The sequence below is a fragment of the Elephas maximus genome, chromosome 3 (genome assembly GCF_024166365.1).
Source record: "Elephas maximus indicus isolate mEleMax1 chromosome 3, mEleMax1 primary haplotype, whole genome shotgun sequence".
In the NCBI taxonomy this organism is placed as follows: domain Eukaryota; kingdom Metazoa; phylum Chordata; class Mammalia; order Proboscidea; family Elephantidae; genus Elephas; species Elephas maximus.
In genome coordinates, this window is record NC_064821.1 from 54634736 (window position 1) to 54659830 (window position 25095).

Genomic DNA, 25095 nt, shown 5'->3' on the forward strand with positions numbered 1-25095 from the left:
ATCATTGTCTATCCCATAGTCTAGTCCAATCCCTGTCTGAAGACTTAGCTTTAGGAATGAATGGTTCCTGTCTTGGGCTAACAGAAAGTCTGGGGTCCATGACCTCTGGGGTCATTCTAATCTCAGTCAGACCATTAAGTCTGGTCTTTTTACAAGAATTTGGGGTGTGCATCCCACTGCTCTCCTGCTCCCTGTCAGGGCAGTCATCAGTTGTGGCAGGGCACCATCTAGCTCTTCTGATCTCAGGCTGATGTAGTCTCTGGTTTATGTGGCTCTTTCTGTCTCTTGGGCTCATAATTACCCTGTATCTTTGGTGTTCTTCATTCTCCTTTGCTCCAGGTGGGTTGAGACCAATTGATGCATCTTAGATGGCCGCTTCCTAGCGTTTAAGACCCTGGACGCCACTCTCCAAAGTGGGATGAAGAATGTTTTCTTAATAGATTTTATTATGCCAATTGACTTAGATGTCCCCTGAAACCATGGTCCCCAAACACCTGCCCCTGCTACTCTGGCTGTCGAAGCGTTCAGTTTATTCAGGAAAAGTCTTTGCTTTTGGTTTAGTCCAGCTGTACTGACCTCTCCTGTATTACGTGTTGTCTTTCCCTTCACCTAAAATAGTTCTTATCTCCTATCTAATTAGTGAAAACCCCTCTCCTTCCCTCCCCCTTCTCGTAACCATCAAAGAAGATTCTCTTCCCTGTTTAAACTATTCTCGAGTTTTTATAGTAGTGGTTTTATACAATATTTGTCCTTTTGCAGCTGACTAATTTCACTCAGCATAATGCCTTCCAGATTCCTCCATGTTATAAAATGTTTCTCAGATTCATCATTGTTCTTTATCAATGTGTAGTATTCCATTGTGTGAATATACCGTAGTGTATTTATCCATTCATCCATCGATGGGCACCTTGGTTGCTTCCAACTTTTTGCTATTGTAAACACTGCTGCAATGAACATGGGTGTGCATATATCTGTTCATGTAAAGGCTGTTATTTCTCTAGGATATATTCCAAGGAGTGGGATTGCTGGATTGTAAGGTAGTTCTAGTTCTAGTTTTTTAAGAAAGCGCCAAATTGATTTCCAAAGTGCTTGTACCATTTTACACTCCCACCAGCACTGTATAAGTGTTCCAGTCTCTCCACAACCTCTTCAACATTTATTATTTTGTGTTTTTTGGATTAATGCCAGCCTTGTTGGAGTGAGAAGGAATCTCACTGTAGTTTTAATCTGCATTTCTCTAATGGCTAATGATCGTGAGCATTTCCTCATGTATGTGTTAGCCACTTGAATGTCTTCTTTAGTGAAGTGTCTGTTCATATATTTTGCCCGTTTTTTAAGTGGGTTATTTGTCTTTTTGCAGTTGAGTTTTTGCAGTATCATGTAGATTTTAGAGATCAGGCGCTGATCAGAAATGTCATAGCTAAAAACTTTTTCCCAGTCTGTAGGCAATCTTTTTACTCTTTCGGTGAAGTCTTTTTGGATGAGCATAGGTGTTTGATTTTTAGGAGCTCCCAGTTATCTAGTTTCTCTTCTGCATTGTTAGTAATGTTTTGTATACTGTTTATGCCATGTATTAAGGCTCCTAGCATTGTCCCTATTTTTTCTTCCATCATTTTTATCGTTTTAGATTTTATATTTAGGTCTTTGATCCATTTTGAGTTAGTTTTTGTGCATGGAGTGAGGTATGGATATTGTTTCACATTTTTGCAAATGGGTATCCAGTTATGCCAGCACCATTTGTTAAAAAGGCTGTCTTTTCCCCCATTTAACTGACTTTGGGCCTTTGTCAAATATCAGCTGCTCATATGTAGGTGGATTTATGTCTGGATTCTCAATTCTGTTCCATTGGTCTATGTATCTGTTGGACCAGTACCAGGCTGTTTTGACTACTGTGGCCATATAATAGGTTCTAAAACCAGGTAGAGTGAGGCCTCCCACTTTGTTCTTTTTCTGCAATGCTTTTTTTTTTTTTTTTACTTATCTGGGGCCTCTTTCCCTTCCATATGAAGTTGGTGATTTGTTTCTCCATCTCATTAAAAAAAATCGTTGGAATTTGGATCGGAATTCCATTGTATCTATAGATAGCTTTTGGTAAAATAAACATTTTTACAATGTTAAGCCTTCCTATCCATGAGCAAGCCATGTTTTTCCACTTAATGTAGGTCTCTTTCAGTTTCTTGCAGTAGTATCTTGTAGTTTTCTTTGTATAGGTTTTTTTACATCTCTGGTAAGATTTATTCCTAAATATTTTATCTTTTGGGGGGCTACTGTAAATGGTATTGATTTGGTGATTTCCTCTTTGATGTTCTTTTTGTTGTTGTAGAGGAATCCAACTGATTTTATGTTTCTCTTGTATCCTGATACTTTGCTGAACTCTTCTATTAGTTTCAGTAGTTTTCTTGAGGATTCCTTAGGGTTTTCTGTGTACAAAATCATGTCATCTGCAAATAGAGATATTTTTACTTCTTCCTTACCAATCTAGATGCCCTTTATTTCTTTATCTACCCTAATTGCTCTGGCTAGGACTTCCAGCACAGTGTTGAATACCCAGTAAAACCCAGTGCCGTCGAGTCGATTCCGACTCATAGCAACCCTGTAGGACAGAGTAGAACTGCCCCATAGAATTTCCAGAATAGAGTGGTGATAAAGGGCGTCCTTGCCTGGTTCCTGATCTCAAGGGGAATGCTTTCAGGCTCTCTCCGTTTAGGATGATGTTGGCTGTTGGCTTTGTATCAATGCCCTTTACTACGTTGAGGAATTTTCCTTCTATTCCTATTTTACTGAGAGTTTTTATCATGAATGGCTGTTGAACTTTGTCAAATACCTTTTCTGCATTGATTGGTAAAATCATGTGGTTCTTGTCTTTTATTTATGTGCTGGATTGCATTAATTGTTTTTCTAATGTTGAACCATCCCTGCATACCCGAATGAAACCCATTTGGTCATGGTGAATTATTTTTTTGGTATGTTGTTGAATTCTATTGGCTAGAATTTTGTTGAGGATTTTTGTATCTAAGTTCATATAGGTCTGTAATTTTCTTTTTTTTGTAATGTCTTTACATGGTTTTAGTATCAGGGATATGCTGGCTTCATAAAATGAGTTTGGGAGTATCCTGTCTTTTCTATGCTCTGAAATACCTTTAGTAGTAGTGGTGTTAATTCTTCTCTGAAAGTTTGGTAGAACTCTGCAGTGAAGCCGTCCAGGCCAGGGCTTTTTTTGTTGTTGGGAATTTTTTATTACCTTTTTAATCTCTTCTTTTGTTATGGGTCTATTTAGTTGTTCTACCTCTGTTTGTGTTAGTTCAGGTAGGTAGTGTGTTTCTAGGAATTCATCCATTTCTTCTAGGTTTTCAAATTTGTTAGAGTACAATTTTTTGTAGTAACCTGATACTATTCTTTTAATTTCAGTTGGGTGTGTTGTAATATCACCCATCTCATTTCTTATTTGGGTTATTTGCTTCCTCCCCTGTTTTTCTTTTGTCATCTTGGCCAATGGTTTATCAATTTTGTTGATTTTTTCAAAGAATCAACTTTTGGTCTTGTTAACTCTTTCAGTAGTTTTTCTGTTTCATTTAGTTCTGCTCTAATTTTTATTGTTTTCTTCTAGTGCCTGAAGGTTTCTTTTGTTGCTCTCTTTCTATTTGTTCAAGTTGTAGGGATAGTTCTTTGATTTTGGCCCTTTCTTCTTTTTGAATGTGTGAATTTATTGATATAAATTGACCTCTGAGTACTGCTTTTGCTGTGTCCCAAAGGTTCTGATAGGAAGTGTTTTCATTCTCATTGGATTCTATGAATTTCTTTATTCCATCCTTAATGTCTTCTATGACCCAGTCTTTTTTGAACAGGGTATTGTTCTGTTTCCAAGTGTTTGATTTCTTTTCCCTGCTTTTTCTGTTGTTGATTTGTATTTTTATGCCCTTATGGTCAAAGAAGATGCTTTGTAATATTTTGATGTTTTGGATTCTGCTAAGGCTTGCTCTATGACCTAATATGTGATCTATTCTAGAGAATGTTCCATGTGCACTAGAAAAGAAAGTATACTTGGCTGCCATTGGGTGGGGCATTCTGTATATGTCTATAAGGTCGAGTTGGTTGATGGTGGAGTTTAGATCTTCCGTGTCTTCATTGTGCTTCTTTCTGGATGTCCTGTCCTTCACCAAAAGTGGTGTGTTGAAGTCTCCTACTATAATTGTGTAGCTGTCTGTTTCACTTTTCAATGTTGTTAGAGTTTGTTTCATGCATCTTGCAGCCCTGTCATTGGGTGTATATATATTTAATATGGTTATATCCTCCTGGTATATTGACCCTTTAATCAATATATAGTATCCTTCCTTGTCCTTTGTGGTGGATTTAACTTTGAAGTCTATTTTGTCAGAAATTAATATTGCCACTCCTGCCCTTTTTTGATTGTTGTTTGCATGATATATTTTTCTCCACCTTTTGAGTTTTAGTTTGTTTGTGTCTCTAAGTCTAAGGTGTGTCTCTTGTAGGCAGCATATAGACGGGTAGTGTTTTTTAATCCATTCTGCCTCTCTCTGTCTCTTTCTCGGTGCATTTAGTCCATTAACATTCAGTGTGATTATGGATGGGTGTGAGTTTAGTGCTGTCATTTTGATGTCTTTGTTTGTGTGTTGCTGACAGTTTCTTTTTCCCACTTAATATTTTTTGCTGAGTAGTTTATCTTTATATATTGTCTTTTCCTCTTATTTGTTGTTAATTTTGTTTCTGCTGAGTCTCTGTTTTTTTCTTGTATTTTATTTTGATGAGTAGGACAAGTTAGTCTCCTTTGTGGTTACCTTAATATTTACACCTATTTTTCTAAGTTTAAACCTAACTTTTATTTCTTTAAATGACCTTGTCTTTCTCTCCGTATGAAAGATCTATGACTACATTTCTTAGTCCCTCTTTATTATTTTAATGTTGTTTTCTTTTACATAATGACATCGCCATTTTCCCATTTTGAGCGTTTTTTAATCTTGATTTATTTTTGTGGTTTCCCTGTCTGGGTTAACATCTGATTGCTCTGCCCAGTGTTCTAGTCTTGGGTTGTTACCTGATGTAATTGATTTTCTAACCAAAGAACTCCCTTTAGTATTTCTTGTAGTTTTGGTTTGGCTTAAACTTCTGTTTATCTGGAAATGTCCTAATTTCACCTTCATATTTGAGAGACAGTTTTACTGGATATATGATTCTTGGCTGGCAATTTTTTTCCTTCAATTTTTAATATAAGTCGTCCCATTGCCTTCTTGCCTGCATGGCTTCTGATGAGTAGTTCGAGCTTATTCTTATTGACTGTCCTTTGTGGGTACTTTTCATTTATCCCTAGCTGCTCTTAAAATTCTCTTTTCATCTTTGGTTTTGGCAAGTTTGATTATAATATGTCTTGGTGACTTTCTTCTAAAATCTACCTTATGTGGAGTTCGATGAGCATCTTGGATTGATATCTTTCGTGATATCAGGGAAGTTTTCTGCCAACAAACCTTCAACAATTCTCTCTGTATTTTCTGTTATCTCTTCCTGTTCTGGTAGTCCAGTCACTTGTAGGTTATTTCTCTTGATAGAGTCCCACATGATTCTTAAGGTTTCTTCATTTTTTTTTTTTAATTCTTTTTATCAGATTTTTTTTCAGATATATTGGTGCCAAGTGATTTATCTTCAAGGTCCCCAGTTCTGCCTTCCACTTGCTTGCTTCTGCTCCTCTGACTTTCTATTGAGTTGTCTAATTCTGTAATTTTATTGTTAATCTTCTGAATTTCTGATTGGTGTCTCTCTATGGATTCTTGCAGGTTATTAAATTTTTCATGATGTTCTTGAAGAGCCTTTTTAATTTCTTCAACTGTTTTATCAGTGTGTTCCTTGGCTTGCTCTGCATATTGCCTGATCTCCTTCCTGATGTCTTGAAGAGTTCTGTATGTTAATCTTTTGAGTTCTTCATCCAGTAATTCTAGGAAGGCACCTTCATCCAGAAGATCCTTTGATTATCTGTCTTGAGAGTTTGTTGGAGCCATCATGGTCTGTTTTTTTTATGTGGTTTGATATTGACTGTTGTTTCTGAGCCATCTATAAGTTATTGTATTGGTTTATTTTATGTTTGCTTACAGTATCCTACTTTCTCACTTTGTTTTGTTTTGATATGCCCAAATGGGTTGCTTGAGTGAGCTAGCTTGATTATTTTCGCCTTTGGGGCTCTGATGTCCTGTCACCAGGTGGCTAGAGCTGTTATCAGGTATATGAGCTTATGAGTCCATTCGCTTTTCTTGTATGGATTCAGCTCAGGTGTCCAGGTAGCTGGTCATCAAGTGTGTGGTACAGGCTCTGTCCTACAGTCTTAGAGGGGCAGGGGTGTTTGGTGTAGGTACCGGCATCTGATTGCAGTAGGGGGTCATGCTCTGAACAGTGCAGGGGGCTGACAGTTGTCCCCCACGTGTCTGTGAGGAAAGGGCATCTCTGTTCCCTAGAACATCCAGGCGGGTAGGTTCTGCAGATGGACCATGGGCACCCAATGCTTTTGGTTGTAATGACTGGGAGGTACCAGTTATCCTTGGACCCCTGTCACAGGGGCTGGGTGACCTGAGAGGAGCCACCAGTCCTTAGGCCCCTGATGTGGGTAGGTGAGGATCCTGTTTAATAGGCAAATCCGTGTCAAACATCAAACACTCACGCCTACATCCCACAGCTTAAACAGTCGCAGTCTGCCAGCAAGAGCCTATTCTCCTGGGATAGGCCCACACCGTTCCATGCAGGGGGGAAAGGTATTCAAAGGCCATGGACCGTTTATGCCTGGACAGGAGCCGCTTCTGTCCTGAACTCCCCAGGTTAGGGGAATCGGCAAATTATCTTTTCCCCCTGTTGTAAATTTATTCCTTCTCCAAGGCTGGGAGAATGGCTCAGGGCACTCAGATGGGCCTATCTCAGGCCCAGGAAAGTCAACAGCCACTGAAGCCAGCCTGATGGGGGGGGGCATGGTAAAACATACGCAAGTACTTAGCTTTTACCGAGAGCACCGTTCTTCTCTGGTTCCGGAGGTGTGAGTAGGCTGTGCCGCTGGCTGCTTCTTTCTGAGAAAACTGCAGCCAAATGCTAGAACCAGCCTGCCACTGCTGCTCTGGGAATGATGCCTGAGGGTTCCCGGTGATTCAGATCCAGTAACTCCTGCTTCTGAACGGTCTCACTCTCCTCCTGCCACTTAGTCTCTTTTCTAACTTTGCCTTTGATGTTCAGGGCTCCTAGCTTGTCATAAATATAATCGCTTCACTTGATTTTTTGGGTCTTTGCTGTAAAAGGGATCGCCAGAAGCATCTGGCTATTCTGCCATCTTGGTCCCACCTCTGAGCTTATTTTTTAATACTTGTAATTTTCTCACCGTATTGAGTTTGTTTTTGTTTTTATTTAACTGTCTTTTAGAGAAAGGGATTTTTCCCTCTCTGGGTTTAGTTTGTCTAACATGTTTTATCAGGTTATTGGTACCACCAGCCATAGATGAAAGAATAGTTGGACAATGTTGGTGGATAGACTTTTTTTTTGTTTGTCTGTGAGGTCTGCTCCAGAAACAGGCTTCCACATGGTAAGGACTGGAGCTGGTATCCATTTATCCTGAGAGAACAAATCACCCAGTTGCCCAAAGATGACTACCACAGCCTTGCTTAGAGTAGTGAAAAATGGGAAACCACCCCCATGACCATCAATAGGAGACAGGGGAATAAATTATGGAGCCTCCGTGGCCATGTAAAGAAAGAATAGATCTCTATTTACTGAGATGGAATGATGTCCTCCATATTGTAAGTAGAAAAAAGCATCCTACAAAACGGAAGGCACTGTGTAAGTGTGTGGGTCTGTGTATGTCTTTGAGAGTGGGCGTGTGTGTATCTCAAAGAGTATTTAGCTAAATACTAACAGCTGCTGTTGCCGGGTTGTGTGGGATTTTGGATGATTTTCACATTCTGTTTTATTTTTGTTCCTTTCTGGATTAAGATGTTTCCTTTTTTCTTCCTTCCTTCCTTCCTCCCTCCCTCCTTACCCTCCCTTTCTTCCTCCTTCTTTTCCTTCTTCTTCCTTTTGAGGGGAATGGATTATGTTTGTAATGGAGGGGGAGCAAAACAAAACAAAGTCATTTGATTTTGGAAAGAAGTGTATAGGAAGACATCTCTGTCTTCCTCCCTCACCCCGGGAGTGGGACTGCCCAGCTTCTGCCCCTGCAACCCTGACCTCCTCCACCCAGGGATGAGGACTGCCCAGCCCCTGCCCCCTGCAGCCATTGACTTCCTTCTCCACCCGGGGGTGAGGACTGCCTAACGCCTGCCCCGCAGCCCCAAGTCCCCCCAGCATGGCTATGTGTGCTTGTGTGTTGCAGACTCGGACAGCCAGTGCAGCCCCACGCGGCAGAGCCTCAGCCTGTCAGAGGGTGAGGAGCAGATGGACCGGCTGCAGCATGTGGAGCTGGTCAGGACCACACCCATGTCCCACTGGAAGGCTGGCACCGTACAGGCCTGGCTGGAGGTCGTCATGGCCATGCCCATGTATGTCAAGGCCTGCACAGAGAACGTGAAGAGCGGGAAGGTAGGGCAGCCCTCTCCAAGAGCTTGACCAACCCAGAGGCTGGCCTGGTTCCCCACCAGCATCCTCCTCCCACCCCAGGGTCAGGAGGAGGTGCCTGCTGACCTGGGTTCAGGCTCCAGTGCCCACATAGCCCTTCTGAGCCTCAGTGATCTCTTCTATTAAAATAGGAATAACCATCCTTTACCTGGCTGGAGGGAGGTGGGGTTCCACTAAGTGCTCATTTGGCCTGAACTGTGATTCTGCCTCACCTCATGGGGCAGAGGCTCCTGGGTAGGCTGCAGAAATGCTCCAAGTGCTCTCTGGCCCTGACGTACAGGAAGGTGGGCAGGGAGACAGGGATGGGCAGCCCCACATCAGCAGACACCTCTGGGGCTCAGTTCCCAGCTAGCAGTGGTCCTAGGAGGCCTTAAGTGCTGAGAAGAGTCCCTCCTCCCACCCCAGCCCCCTCCTGGGTGCTCAGTGCTCCTCTCTTCGGAGAGCAGGTGCTGCTGAGCCTGAGTGACGAGGACCTGGAGCTGGGCCTGGGTGTCTGCAGCTCCCTGCACCGGCGCAAGCTCCGCCTGGCCATTGAGGACTACCGAGATGCTGAGGCTGGCCGGAGGTGAGCCGCAGGCGGAAGGGAGAAGAGCTGCCTGAGACCAGGGGCACACAGGGGGTCACAGGGACGCTATCAACTGGGCCAGTGTGGTGGACATTGGTGTGCAGCTAAAGTAGTCCCAGGATGCCACTGGCCAGGATGTCCAGGCACACCCCAGCCCTGATCTGAACCAGCCCTCCCCATAGGGAGGAAGTGACACCTGTGATGCTAGCATGCCTGTGATGCTCCATTGTGGAGGCAGGGGAGCTATGCACACCCTCCATCTTGGCAGGCATCCTAAGCAGTTGTGAACTGGGCCAAATGCCTGCCACCTAAAAAAAAAACCCACTGCCATTGTGTCGATCCCGAGTCATAGCAACACTATAGGACAGAGTAGAGCTGCCCCATAGGGTTTCCAAGGCTATAAATCTTTACAGAAGCCGAAGGCCACATCTTTCTCCCACAGAGGCCCCACCTACTCCACCCCAAACCTCAGGTCTCACCATTCCAGGATAAGGAAAGACTGCGCCAGGCAGTGGGGCGCAGAGGGGCAGGGAGGATAAAGTGGGCATGAAAGGGCTCGGAGAAACCACTTCCATCAGAGAGTAGGGCAGGTGGGAGGGGCAGCACAGACCAGGAGGTCCCTCCCAGCAGGTGTGTCCCCCTCGTCCCCGCCCCCCTCCCTGAGGTCAATCTGCCCCATGCTCACGCCCCCACCCTGGCCCCACCCCTTGAAGCCTGCCTCATCCCGGCCAGTGTGAGCCAGAACTTGTCTGGGGGCCCCCATTCCTCCAGCAGTTCCAGGGAATGGGGAAGGAGCCACCTCCCCGAGTCCTGGGTGTGGGAGTGGGGAAGGAACAAGCTTTGTAAATCTGATACTTTCTGTTTTGCATAATTATCTCCTTCACTGGTTTCCCCATCGTTGGTGTACAGTTAATTAATCAAACCTGGTGGTGTGTGCTATTATTTGCAGAACCAGCTTTGTGGATTAAAGAAAGCACAGAATGGGGTGGGACCCAGGCGGGTTTGGGAGCAGGAAAATCACAGCAGTGCGTCGGAGACAGGGGCCCTCAGTGCGACCCCAAGGCAGCGGAAATCACAAGACCAGACCAGTCAGAAACTTAGGTGGCAACTCCAAGCGAGCAAAGCAAGCAGGCCCGGAGCCCTGTCAGTGAGTCGGAACCCTGCCCCATCCCAGTAGGCAGGGGTGGTCCAAGGTAATACTAGTGGTAGCCATCGTTGTTGTTTTTAATGAAAAGGCAACATGGAGTAGTGGAAAGCGGATTGACTTTGAAGTCAGACACTTCCTAGTGTGACTGTGCACATGACTTCTCTGCGCCTCGCTTTCCCCATCTTTCAAATGGGAATGAGAACGTCCATCCTGCATTGATGCTGTGATGGTTACGTAAAATGGTGTCCATAAGCAACGGGTGCCGAGCCAGGGAAAGGTTGGTGGGTTTCATCGTCAGTGTTATATAGACAAGGAGGCAGCCCAGAGAGGATAGAGTCATGCCCAAGGATGAGTGGTCTGGGAGTTTGCACCCCCTGCTGGGCTTCCCTTCTGGAGGGTCCCACAAGCACCTCACAGTTACCACCCACTTCTAGCCAGTTCCTTCTCCGAATCCCCAAAAGCCTTCACTACACTCAGTCACCCAAGTACCCCTGACTCAGGGCTGGCCCTGAGAGCACCTCCCCGCAAAATAAACCAAACCCATTGCCGTTGAGTCGATTTTGACTCATCGTGACCCTATATGGCAGAGTAGAACCACCCCTAGAGTTTCCAAGGAGCACCTGGTGGATTCGAACTGCCGACCTTTTGGTTAGCAGCTGTAGCCCTTAACCACTACACCACCAGGCTTTCCACCAGGGACCACAATTCTACAGAGCCTCAAAAGGGCTGGGTTCAAACGAGCAACCAGATATGAGTGGGGTTTGAACAATTATGAACACTTGGTGAAAATTCTAGTACATATGTCTCGAGTTGGTACAACAGAATTTTCCAAATCTTTAAGTTTTGTTCTAATTTCGCACAGTTGATTTTTAAGTCCATCTGTTTCCTGTCATTTGGACATGTGATCAGGAGAGATCAGTCTCTGGAGAAGGACATCATGCTTGGTAAAGTAGAGGGTCAGTGAAAAAGAGGAAGACCCTCAATGAGATGGACTGACACAGTGGCTGCAACAATGGGCTCAAGCATAGCAACAATTGTAAGGATGGTGCAGGACTGGGCAGTGTTTTGTTCTGTTGTACATAGGGTCACTGTGAGTGGGAACTGACTTGATGGCACCTAAAAACAACAACAACAACTTTCTTCTCACATTTTACTATAAGCCGCAAGAAGAAACTATGCCGCCCCTATAAGATCTTGCTTAGAAATCTCTTCCCCATCTGTAAAACGTAGGGAGTTCAGTTAGGATGCTGGTTCTTAAACTTTGTTGGGTCCAAGGCCCCTTTAAAAATGTAAAACAAAACAAAACAAAAAACCTTTGACACTTTCCCCCAGGAGAAATATACAAAACTTCACAACTTTGTATTCTGGGACCCTCTGACCCACCACCCATGGAACTTTTGGGGGTCTGGGATAAGAACCCCAGTGAGGTCATCTTCAAGGACATTTCCAACCATGACATCCTGTGTGACCTTGGTCATGGTATTGTCCTCTCTGGGCTGACCCTTCTTGTCTATAAAATACTGACAATGAAACGCACCGACCTCCGGCCAGCTCGGCACCCGTTGCTTATGGACACCATTTTATGTGACCATCACAGCATCAATGCAGCATGGACGTTCTCATCCCCATTTTAAAGATGGGGAAAGTGAGGTACAGAGAAGCCATGTACACAGTCACACTAGGAAGTGTGTAACTTCAAAGTCAATCCCATTTCTACTATCCCATGTCACTTTTTCATTAAAAACAACAATGGCTATACTGCTATTACTCATGGACCACTCAGTGCCTCCCAGACTCTGCACTAAGGGCTTGCCATTCTTTGTCTCTTTTCGTCCTTACAACAACATGAGGCAAGCGTGATTGTCCCCATTTTACAGATGAGGAAACTGAGGCACAGAGGTGTGAGGTCAGAGAGCAAAGGCTAACAAAGCCAGAAGAGCTTTGCATTTTCTATGTTGAACCATGACCCGGATGTCTAAATTCTGTGCCCAAGTCTCAGGCTTCAGGACCTAATCAGGCCCCAGTTGGGGGGGAAGGAGTGGGCAGTGACACATTTTATAAAATGTCTGAATGACTTTGGAAGACATGCCGTTTTATTCTTACATTAGCTCAAACCAACAGCCGGGGAAGTGTTGCCAAGCTGAGCCCCACGGGGACCACTTTAATGAAAAGAGGGCTCTTCTGAAGGGCAGGACTCATGAATTGTCAACACACAGATGGGTATTGCTGATTATAAAAGAGCCTTTCAAGTAGGTTAAGCAAGGTGCTCCCTCTCCAGCCCTCCACCTCAAGTCTTGGTGCCTCATTGATTTGCTGAGCAAACCCTTTCTTCAGGCAGGAGAGGAGGCCGCCCTGGTCCCTGTTGGTCACAGCCCTAGCTCAACAGCTCTGAGTGACGGGGTCATGAGCTGCAGCTCCTGCCTGGACGAGAGCAGGGAGGGCTGGGGCCTAAAAGGGTCCCTCTGAGTGACAGGGCCAGGAGGGGTCTGCCCTGGGACTTTGCATCCAGGAAGGAGCTTGTCTTGGGCAAGAGGGCTCCAGTTTGGGCAGCCACCAGGTGACCTGGAGCAGCTGCTCACTCATCCAGTCCCCCTGTCATTCGTGTGTTTGGCTCTAAAACAACGCTGAGCCAGGGGGCACTCAGGGACTAATAGATAAGCCACGCCCTGCCCTTGCCCTCTAGAAGCTGACAGTCTAGTGGGGCAGCTGGCCAGACAAGCAGCAGTTGTCCACAAAGGGTCAAGTGCAGGGATGGGCACAGAGAAGGGCGCTAGCCCAGAACAGGGTCCTGGGAGGCTTCCAGGGACAGCGAGATCTCAGCAATCTTGTAGGAATCTGCCCAGCAGAGGGCGGGGTGGAGGCAAGGAGACAATGAGACCCCAGCCCTTGGGGGGCACCCAAGGTTCTCGGTGGCCAGAGAGGTGGCTGAGGGGCAGGGGAAGGACAATGCAGCTGGGAATGCCCCTTAGCCTTTCTTCCAGCAAGTGTTCCCCGGGTCCGCTGTGCATCAAGCACTATCCTGACCTCTAAGGATTCAGCCGGGACACAGCCCATGTCCTGGTGCAGCTCACGTGCTGGTGGAGTGGGGTGGCCAGGGAGAAAATAAACTAGTGGGCAAATCAATTAACTTTTACAATTCAGTGTGTGACTAGTGCTTGGAAGGAAATAATTAGACACAGGGCTGCAGGCCAGGTTCAGATGGTGTGGTCAGTCAGCTTCTCCAGGAAGGTGATGTTTGTGTTGAGACCTGAGGAGGGAGGGAAGGGAGCCACAGGAAGGGCCAGAAGGAAACATGTCCAGGGAGAGGCTGGAAAGCACCTTCCACCGCCCGGGGTGGGGGTGGGGCACAGAGTGCAGTGCATTCTGGGAAACGCCCCCCAGGAAGCTGGGGAGCCTGAGCCGCTGAGGGAGGGGAGGTCAGCGGGGGCCAGGGCAGCGAGCTGGTCAGCCACTCAAAGGACTTTGGATTTTATTCCTGAAAAGGGAAGCCACAGGTGGGTTGTATGCAGGAGAGTGACATGATCCAGTTGATGTTTTCAGAGGCTACCTAGGGGGTGGGAGAGTGGATGGGAAATGGCCAGAGTGGACAGTCAGGAAGCAGTTATATAAAGTTCATGCCAAGATGGTGGTGGCTTGGGCCAGGGAAAGGAGAGAAAGGGACGAGGGGACAGAGACCCAATGTATTTTGCAGAGTGAACTGACTGGAGTGATGGATGGGTTAGATGGGCGGAGGAGGGGCAGAGGCAGTGGTGGGGTGGGGGGAAGGGGAGGATTCTGGCTTAGGACCTGGATGGATGGGGTCGGGGATGGGGAACAGCTGGGAGAAGGGTCAGGCAACTCTTTGGAACTTGTTAAGTGTGAGTTGTCTGTGGTGGCCAAAAAGAGATGGCAAGTAGGGGCTGAGAGAGGGGAGAGATGAATCTGGGAGTCATATGTACAGATGCAATTGTTGTTAGCTGCAGTCAAGTTGGCCCCAATTCATGGTGAGCCCATGCACAGTGGAACAAAACACTGCCCGGCCCTGAGCCTCCCTGTGATTAGTTGTGAATCAGACCATTGTGGTCCATAGGGTTTTCACTGGTGGATTTTCAGAAGTAGATGGTCAGGCCTTTCTTCCTAGTCTATCTTAATCTGGAAGCTCTGCTGAGACCTGTGCAGCATCACAGTAACATGTAAGCCTCCAATGACAGATGGATGACAGCTATGCATGAGGTGCGTTGGCTGGGAATTGAACCTGGGTCTCCCACATGGAAGGTGAGAATTCTACCACTGAACCACCACTGCCTCAGATACAGTCTAGAGCCTTGGAAATGGATATTGGAAATGGATGCTATCACCCAGAGATGGGAGAGCATGGGCGGAGAAAGAGGGAACGGGTTCCTAGGGAAGATGTGCCCTTCACATGGCCAGCATCTACCCAGTGCAGGGCTCTCCATATGTGTGGACAGAAGGACGAAAGGAAGGGCAGTGAGGAGCCATCTAGGATAGTCAGCAGAAGGGTGGCATGGTCAGGTCTGGATGCTGTCTCAAGAAGGGGAGTGGAGAGGGCCAGCCCAGAGGCCAGGAGAGCCACTAGAAGGTGTATGGGGGGAAACATGGTGGTGCCTGGAGGGAACCATGGACACCAGAAAGCAGGAGGCTGAGTTAGGTGGGGTCAAAAACCTTATCCAGGTCTATTCTACCAAAAGCCATCTATACACACAATGCACTTCCGATCCAAATTCCAATGACATTTTTTAATGTGATGGAGAAACAAATCACCAACTTCATATGGAAGGGAAAGAAGCCTCGGATAAGTAAAGCATTACTGAAAAAGAAGACGGAAGTAGGAGGCCTCACTCTACCTGATTTTAGAACCTATTATACAGCCACAGTAGTCAAAACAGCCTGGTACTGGTACAACAACAGGCACATAGACCAATGGAACAGAATTGAGAACCCAGATGTAAATACATCCACAAATGAGTAGCTGATATTTGACAAAGGCCCAGTGTCAGTTAACTGGGGAAAAGATAGTCTTTTTAACAAATGGTGCTGGCATAACTGGATATCCATTTGCAAAAAAATGAAACAGGACCCATACCTCACACCTTGCACGAAAACTAACTCCAAGTGGATCAAAGACCTAAACACAAAGACTAAAACGATAAAGATCATGGAAGAAAAAATAGGGACAACGTTAGGAGCCCTAATACAAGGCATAAACAGAATACAAAACATTACCAAAAATGACGAAGAGAAACCAGATAACTGGGAGCTCCTAAAAATCAAACACCTATGCTCATCTAAAGACTTCACCAAAAGAGTAAAAAGACCACCTACAGATTGGGAAAGAATTTCCAGCTATGACATCTCCGACCGGCGCCTGATCTCTAAAATCTATAGGATTTTGTTAAAACTCAACCACAAAAAGACAAACAACCCAATCAAGCAGTGGGCAAAGGATATGAACACGCACTTCACTAAAGAAGATATTCAGGCAGCTAACAGATACATGAGAAAATGCTCTCGATCATTAGCCATTAGAGAAATGCAAATTAAAACTAGGATGAGATTCCATCTCACTCCAACAAGGCTGGCATTAATCCAAAAAACACAAAATAGTAAATGTTGGAGAGGCTGCGGAGAGACTGGAACTCTTATACACTGCTGGTGGGAATGTAAAATGGTACAACCACTTTGGAAATCTATCTGGCGTTTTCTTAAAAAGTTAGAAATAGAACTACCATAAGACCCAGAAATCCCACTCCTCGGAATATACCCTACAGAAATAAGAGCCTTCACATGAACAGATATATGCACACCCATGTTTATTGCAGCTCTGTTTACAATAGCAAAAAGCTGGAAGCAACCAAGGTGTCCATCAACGGATGAATGGGTAAATAAATTGTGGTATATTCACACAATGGAATACTACGCATCAATAAAGAACAGTGATGAATCCGTGAAACATTTCATAACATGGAGGAACCTGGAAGGCATTATGCTGAGTGAAATTAGTCAGAGGCAAAAGGACAAATATTGTATAAGACCACTATTATAAGATCTTGAGAAATAGTATAAACTGAGAACACATTCTTTTGTGGTTACGAGGGGGGGAGGGAGGGAGGGTGGGTGAGGGTTATTTACTGATTAGTTAGTAGATAAGAACTACTTTAGGTGAAGGGAAGGACAATAGTTAATACATGGAAGGTCAGCTCAACTGGACTGGACCAAAAGCAAAGAAGTTTCCGGGATAAAATGAATGCTTCAAAGGTCAGCGGAGCGAGGGCAGGGGTTTGGGGACTATGGTTTAAGGGGACTTCTAAGTAAATTGGCAAAATAAATTCTATTATGAAAACATTCTGCATCACACTTTGAAATGTGGCGTCTGGGGTCTTAAATGCTAACAAGCGGCCATCTAAGATGCATTGATTGGTCTCAACCCACCTGGATCAAAGGAGAATGAAGAACACCAAGGTCACACGATAACTATGAGCCCAAGAGACACAAAGGGCCACATGAACCAGAGACTTACATCATCCTGAGACCAGAAGAACTAGATGGTGCCCGGCCATAACCGATGACTGCCCTGACAGGGAGCACAACAGAGAACCCCTGAGGGAGCAGGAGATCATTGGGATGCAGACCCCAAATTCTCATAAAAAGACCAGACTTAATGGCCTGACTGAGACTAGAGGAATCCCGGAGGTCATGGTCCCCAAACCTTCTGTTGGCCAAGGACAGGAACCATTCCCAAAGACAACTCATCAGACATGGAAGGGACTGGACAATGGGTAGGAGAGAGATGATGACGAAGAGTGAGCTACTTGTATCAGGTGGACACTTGAGACTGTGTTGGCATCTCCTGTCTGGAGGGGAGATGGGAGGGTAGAGAGGGTTAGAAACTGGCAACATTGTCACGAAAGGAGAGACTGGAAGGGCTGACTCATTGGGGGAGAGTAAGGAGTTAAGGTGTATATAAGCTTATATGTGACAGACTGACTTGATTTGTAAACGTTCACTTAAAGCTCAATAAAAATTATTATAAAAAAAAAAAAAAAACCTCATCCAGGTCTGCAGGCTGGGTGACCAGCAAGGCCACCTTCAGAGTTAAATGTAGGAGGCGAGGCCTCTTGCCATCCTCACAGTTTCCACTCCCCCCTCCCTCCCTCCAGGGCTGGGAAGCAGGTAAGGGGATGTTTCTCCACCTGGGGAAGGGAAGGATGCTGGCCCTTGATGCCAGGCCCAGGAGCAGGGCAGTGCCCCTTTGCAAGCTCACCACTTTCCCTTCCACTTAACGATCCCTTCATGGTCTCGGAGGCTCCTACTTATACCTTGCTACTCTTGAACCTGGCAGCGCCTCCGGCAATTTTTCAAAAGTCCGCGGCAGGTGGGATTCGGCCGCCCTCATTCCTTCTGCGAGGCTGCCACCCTGTGGCAAGCAGGGGAATGACAGCAAAGGGAACCAGCCTCTCCTGCCACAGCCTCCAGGGGTTGCAGATGGGACTTTTCTCCCCCACACTTTCATCCGCTTAGAAGTATTCACTGTCTTAGTTATCTAGTGTTGATATAACAGAAATGCCACAAGTAGATGGCTTTAACAGAGAGAAATTTATTCTCTCACAGTCCAGTAGGCTATAAATCTGAATTCAGGGTGCCAGCTCCAGGGGAAGGCTTTCTCTGCCTGCTCTGGGGGAAGGTCCTTGTCATCAGTCTTCCCCTGGCCTAGGAGCTTTTCACTAGGTACAGCAAGTCCAAAGGGTGCGCCCTCCTGGAGCTGCTTTCCTGGTGGTGTGAGGTCCCCTTGTCTCTCTGCTCACTTCTCTAAAAGAGACTGATTTAAGACACAACCTAATCTTGCAGATGGAGTCCTGCCTCATTAACATAACTGCCTCTAATCCTGCCTCATTAACGTCAGAGAGGTTAGGATTTACAACACACAGGAAAATCCCATCAGGTGACAACACGGTAGACTATCACACAATGCTGGGAATCCTGGCACAGCCAAGATGACACACAAATTTTGAGGGGAATCAATTCAGTCCATAACATGCACCTATTATCTGTGTGGCACTGGGGCCAGTTCTGAATGGGGTACAGAGAAGCCTGAGACACAGTGGTGAGGTGTGGGTTTTAATTCCGACTCCCAAACGTGCCCACCCTGTGACCCTGGGCACTCCCAGCATCCTAGTTTGCAGCATGAGGAGGGCAACCACACCTTCCCCATGCAGAGCCTCCGGCGCACCGCACACTGCAGCGAACAGCGCGTGATGGCTGTTGTGTCACTTCAAATTAAAAAAAAAAAAGTTGCTGTGGAGTCAATTCTGACTCACAGCGGCCCCATGTGTGTCAGAGTAGAACCGTGCTCCATTAGGTGACGGATTTTTTAGAAGCAGATCGCCAGGCCTTTCTTCAGAGGTGCCTCTGGGTGGACTTGAACCTCCAACCTTTTGGTTAGCAGCCAAGTGCCTTAACCGGTTGCACCACCCAGGGACTCCAAATAGGAAGACAGAAGAGCAGCAGCAAGGGGAGGGGAGGTGCCAGCAACAGGAGCCAGTCTGGGGCTTTGCAGACTTCAGGGGTTCCAGAGAGGCCCCCATGGGAGTGACAGTGGGCCGAGATGGGGCAGGGTCCCCAGAGATGCTGCCCCACATGTTCCTTCTGCTCTCTGTCACTGTCCCTAGAGTCTATCTTGGTGTGTCTGAAGGTGTCTCATTCTCTTTCCTTTATCCTTTTTGTCTCTCTGTTGATCCCTTTCTGTTCTTCTGCCCCCCTCTGTCCCTCTTGGTATTTGCCTCTCCCTGTCTCTGTCTCTCCCCCATCCATCTCTCTCCTCATCTCTGCTCTTTCGTCTTCTCCCTCTCTCCACTCTATCCTCATTCTCACCTGTCTCTGGCTTTCTCTGTCTCCCTCTGTTTGTCTTTGTCTCATCTTTCTCTGTCTCTGCCCCATTCTGCCTGTTCCTCTTTCTGCCACCTTGCTCCATCCATCCCTCTCTCTGGCTGTGTCTCCCCTCACCAGCCTGTCCAAAGCCGCCGACCTGGACCATCACTGGGTGGCCAAGGCCTGGCTGAATGACATCGGCCTGTCCCAGTACTCACAGGCCTTCCAGAACCATCTAGTGGATGGGCGGATGCTAAACTCCCTAATGAAGAGGGACCTGGAGAAGCACCTGAACGTGTCGAAGAAGTTCCACCAGGTCAGCATCCTGCTGGGGATCGAGCTGCTGTACCAAGTGAACTTCAGCCGGGAGGTGAGGACCAGGATGCGGCAGGGAGGAGTGTGTGTGACACCTTCCACAGCCACCCTTCCCCTTCCGACATCCACTGTCTATGAATTCATCCATGTGTACATCTGTCCATCCATGCTCCACCCACCCACCCACCCTTCCTTCCTTCCTTCCTTCCTTCCTTCCTTCCTTCCTTCCTTCCTTCCTTCCTTCCTTCCTTCCTTCCTTCCTTCCTTCCTTCCATCCGTCCACTCATTCACCCATCCATCCATTCATCCATCTGTCTACTTGTCCACCCTTCCATTCATCCCTCCATCTATCCACCCATCCATCCATCCCTCTCTCCCTCTCTTCTTCCAGTACCCACTTATTGGGTACCTACCACAGGCCAGGCCAGTCAGGGGAGATGGGGAAGAAGATGGATACAACCCTCCTCCTCTAGAACTCACTGCTTAGAGAGAACTGCAAAGACACTGGTGGCGACATGACCGTGGGAAATTGCCCCCATGAGGGAAGACAAGGGTCTCATCAAAACCCAGAGAAGAAGTTCTTGAGCCAGTCCAATGGACAGGGAGGGCTCCCCAGAGGGAGCGACGGCAAGATTGAGACCTCAAGGGGGAATCCCAGGGATCAATCTGTAGAAGGCAGGAGGGGAAAAGCAACTCAGCAGACAGAATAGCATGGGCCAAGGCCCAGAGGTCTGTGGCTCCAGAGGAGCTGAGTTCTGTGTGGCTGGGTTCAAGGCTGGGGGTAGTGAAAGGGGAGCTGGAGAGGTAGCCAGAGGCCTGTGGGTGCCCCCATGATTCTGAGCTCTCTGGGCACTTGCTTCAGCCCACCATGGCCTACCCAGCGATCTCGCCGAGTATTCCCCTGAGGGAGGGACCCTGGGTGCTGGGCCCTGTGGGCTGAGTCCAGATGATTTTTTTCTAACAGTGAGGAACAGAGCACAAGCCATTAAGGGTCAAGAAGAGAGGGTGTCCAGTCCTCCACCCCCTTTTCAAGTGTTTTTTGAGCTCCTGCTAGGTCCACTCACTGCAGGGCCCTGGGTACAAGGAGGTAACAAGGCAGCCCAGTCCAATGAAGGAGACAGAGGGGAAAGTTATCACAGTGAAGTGCAGAAAGGGGTGCGGCCAGCTAGGGAACTGGTCAGGGCATACTGCAGGAGGCTGGAGGTCAGGAGGCTGGTCCCCATGGAGGTTTGCAAAAGGGTGGCAGGCTGACCCCTGTCTGCAGGGCGCCGAGGGAGATGTTTTATACCAGGTGACACTCCCTGCCCCAAGAGGCCAGGCCGACCCCAGGAGCCCTGTCCCTCATAGTATCCCCTAACAAATATTCATAGAGCACCTGCCAGGTGAGCTGGGGGCAGGGGTACAGTGGACACAGGGGTACAGAACAGGGGGCTGCCATGGCTCACACCCCAGCCCCACACTCCTGGGCACAGGTGACTTGCTTCAGACTCCCTTCACCCCAAGAAGCAGTGTCTTCTCCCCATTGCCCAGAAGGAAAGACTAATCCAGGGAGCGGCATGGCTAGAGCAGATATAGATGGCCAGGCTGGGATGACTCCTTGTGCTGGCCACCTGAGGTCCCACATGTGACCTCTGTGTTGCTCCCTTGCCCCCCACTGACCTGTCTGTCTCCCCATAAGACCCTCCAGGAGCGCAGGGCCCGTTGCGAGACACAGAACATTGATCCCGTGGTCTGGACCAACCAGCGGGTACTCAAGTGGGTACGAGACATCGACCTGAAGGTGAGCAGGGATGGTGGGTGGGAGGGGGAACTCCCAGGCACATGCAAATAAAATGCAAATCTGTATGTAAATCCGTATCCTTGCTTGTGAACTGAGCACAGCAGCCCAGGCTGGCAGGAATGCTCTGGGTCCTGTCACTAAATAAAAGGGGACCATTTGCCCCAGCAGTAGGACCTGCATGTACTGATGCTCTCCCTGTAGCAGAGGTGGGGAGTACTTAGCCAACCTCACTCTCATAAGCAAGGGTAGGGTAGAGGCCCAGAACCATCTTTTCATGCAACACATGTTTATGGGCTGTCCCCTGGAGGTCAGTGACTAATAGTCTTGGCTCTGCCCTCATAGCTCTAAAAGTATGTGGGGGGTTCCCCCTCTGTATTAAATTAACTGACCTCCAAGAGAGTGAAACCCTTGCTTTAGGAGGTATATGTAACTGGCAGTCCTCTGAGGCTAGCAAGCCGGCCCTCTCAGGAAAACAGGGGGATCCTTTCAGGAGGCGGGGAGGTCTTCACAGGAAAACAAGCAGGGGACCTTCTCAGGCTAACGGAGGATGGTGGTCCTCTCAGGCTAACAGGAGGGTTCTCTCAGGAAAACAGGGAAACTCTCTCAGCCTAATGGGGGACCCTCTCAAGCTAACTGGGGACCATCTCAGAAAAACAAGGGAACCCTCTCAGGCCAGCAGAGGGACCCTTTCAGGCATGCAGGGAGACTGTCTCAGGCTAACTGGGACCCTCTCAGGCTAAATGGGGACCCTTTCAGGCTAACAGGGGTCCCTCTCAGGCTAACTGGGGATGCTCTTGGGTTAATCGGGACTGGGGACGCTCTCAGGCTAACAGGTGGACCCTCTCAGTCTAACACGGGATCCTTTGGGGCTAATTGGAACTGAGGACCTCTCAAGCTAACTGGGGGGCCCTCTCAGGCTAACTAGGGACCTCTCAGGCTAACTAGGGACCTCTCAGGCTAACTCGGACTGGGGACCCTCTCAGGCTAACTGGGGGACCCTCTCAGGCTAACTCGGGGTCCTTTGGGGCTAATTGGAACTGGGAACCTCTCAAGCTAACTGGGGAACCCTTTCGGGCTAACTGGGGACCCCCTTAGGCTAACTGAGACTGGGGACCCTCTCAGGCTAACTAGCACTGGGGACCCTCTCAGGCTAACTAGGACTGGGGACCCTCTCAGGCTAACAAGGACTGGGGACCCTCTCAGGTTAACTGGGGACCTTCTCAGGCTAACTGGGACTGGGGACCCTTTCAGGCTAACAGGGGACCCTCTCAGGCTAACAGGGGACCCTCTCAGGCTAACAGGGGACCCTCTCAGGCTAACAGGGGACCCTCTCAGGCTAACTGAACTCATGCCTTTGCGCTCAGGAGTATGCGGACAACCTGATGAATAGCGGCGTCCACGGTGCGGTGCTGGTGCTGGAACCCACATTCAATGCTGAGGCCATGGCCACCGCCCTGGGCATCCCCAGTGGGAAGCACATCCTCCGGAGACACCTAGCAGAGGAAATGAGTGCCATCTTCCACCCAGCCAAGTGAGTGTCCTCTGGGGTGCCGGCCCGGTGGGGTGTAGATAAAGGGCATGGACTCTGGAAGTAGACTGTCCTGGCTCCCTATCCTGGCTCCATCACTTACCATATCCTGCTTGTTCCTCGCAACAATGTGGTCCCTTTTGCAGATTAGGAAACTGAGGCCCAGAGAAGCAAAGTGCTTAAGCCTGAAGGTCCTAAGACTAGAAAAAGGTGGAGAAACAGTGAGGTCCTGAATAACGTTAAATGTGAAAACACCCGGGCATTTCTAGAACAGAGAACGAACAGGTCACATGTAAGGAAAGGCCATGTGAACTGGGTAGAATATGCAATGGCATAAGAGGTTGAGATGGTCATTTCAGATAGAGGTAGCTGGGAATAAAGGTTTGGAGGCAGGAATGAGTATATTAATGGTTCTTAAGACCCAGGTGAATAGACTTTGTCAGCCCACCTGCCCCAGACTCCTCATCTGAAAAGCAATCCGAGAATTGACACCTAGAAGAATAAATAAACTAGACCCTTCCCAGTGGAGTCTCTCCTTAAAATGATTTCATATAGGGCCATAGCTGTTAGTGGCTGTAGAATTGATTCTGACTCGTGGCGACCCCATCTGTGCAGAGTAGAACTGCTCCATAGGGTTTTCAAGACTGTGAAAGACTTTCAGAAGCAGGTCGTCTGGCCTGTCTTTCAAGGCACCTCTGGGTACGTTCAAATCGCCAACGTTTTGGCTAGTAGTCAAGGGCTTAATCATTTGCACCACCCAAAGACAACCATACTGGTATTAAGAAATTAGATAATTCACATAGTAGTGATCAAGAAATGATCAGCATTTAGGGTTAGGTAACCGTTTATTGATCACTTTTTATGTTCACTATCTAATTACATTCTCCTGACAATCCCAGAGATCATATCACTATTCCTTCTTTATAGATGGAGAAACTTGTTTGAAGTGGCCAAGGTACTTGCCCAAGGTCACACAGTTAGTAAGTGTTAGAGCTCAGATTTGTATCTTATCCTACCATGCTGTATTACATTGTCTGATTTTCATATGTTGAACCGACCTTGCATTCCTGGGAGAAATCCCACTTGGTCATGGTGCATAATCCTTTTCATATGTTGTGGAGTTGGTTTTCCTAGTACTTTCTTCAGAATTTTTCTATCTACGTTTATAGGGTATATGGGTCTGTAGTTTTCATGTGATGTCTTTGATTTTTGTGTTAGGGTACTATTGACCTCATAGAATGAGTTGGAAACTGTTCCCTTCTCTTGTATTTTTTGGAAGTTTGTGAAGGATTGGTGTTAATTCTTCTTTAAACATTTGGTAGGATTCAGCAGTGAAGCCATCTAATCCTGGAATTTTCTTTGTGAGAAGTTTTTTGGCTACTAATTCAATCTCTTTACTTATTATAGGTCTATTCGATGTTCTATTTCTTCTTGAGTCAGTCTTGATAGTCTGTATCTTTCTAGGAATTTGTCCGTTTCATCCGGTTAGCTAATCTATTGGAATCCCTGAGTGGTGTAAATGGTTGAGTGCTCAACTACTAGCCTGAAGGTTGGTGGCCTGGTGATCTGCTCCTGAAAGTTCACGGCCATTGAAAACCCTGTGGAGCAGTTCTACTCTGCACACGTGGGGTCACCATGAATCAGAATTGACTCCACGGCAACTAACAACCACAACAGCTAATTTGTTGGCGTATAATTATTCGTGGTATTTTCCTTAAAATCTTTTTTTTTTGTAAGGTGAGCCAAGTTTCCTCTTTCATTTCTGATCGTAGTAATTTGACTCTTTGCTCTTTTTTTCTTGGTCAGTCTAGCTAAAGATTTGTCAGTTTTGTTGCCAGGACCCAGATTGGAACCTAGGCTCTCTAACTCAAGCCTGGGTGTTGAGCCATCAAACCCCATGGGGTCTTAGGGAACAGCTGGACCACACTCCACCTTATGCAGGAGAAACTGAGGCTTGGGAGAAAACTGTGCAGGACTCAGGTGTTCAGAACTTTCTTTTCCCATTGGCAGGCCAATACCCAAGTGCAGCAGAATCACTGGGTCACTGGGGTCCCCGTAATATGTAGACTCCCTGATCTACCACAGACCTATGATCAGTATCTTCTGGCAGAGTCCAGGAATTTTCATTTTTAGCATTTCTGGGTTGTTCTTATGGGACAAAAGTTGGACAAGAACTCTGTTCTATGAGCCATAAATCAACCGGAGCAGGGAAAAGGCTTTTCTCAGCATTGTCCACCTCCCCCCAGAGCCACAGGATTTGTAACAGGCTTAAAATACTCTGAGCCCTGGGAGAGTAGCTCTAG

General features: G+C 47.2%; 1 protein-coding gene across 1 annotated transcript in view; it reads left to right on the forward strand.

Annotated features, from left to right (window-relative positions):
• The window catches only part of KAZN (kazrin, periplakin interacting protein), a 580804-nt gene that overhangs the window by 539945 nt on the left and 15764 nt on the right, over nt 1-25095 (forward strand). The window contains exons 9-13 of the mRNA XM_049877978.1: nt 8351-8556; nt 9039-9157; nt 19308-19539; nt 21163-21264; nt 22629-22795. Coding sequence (XP_049733935.1) covers nt 8351-8556; nt 9039-9157; nt 19308-19539; nt 21163-21264; nt 22629-22795 — 826 coding nt within the window. The remainder of the gene's footprint in view (nt 1-8350; nt 8557-9038; nt 9158-19307; nt 19540-21162; nt 21265-22628; nt 22796-25095) is intronic.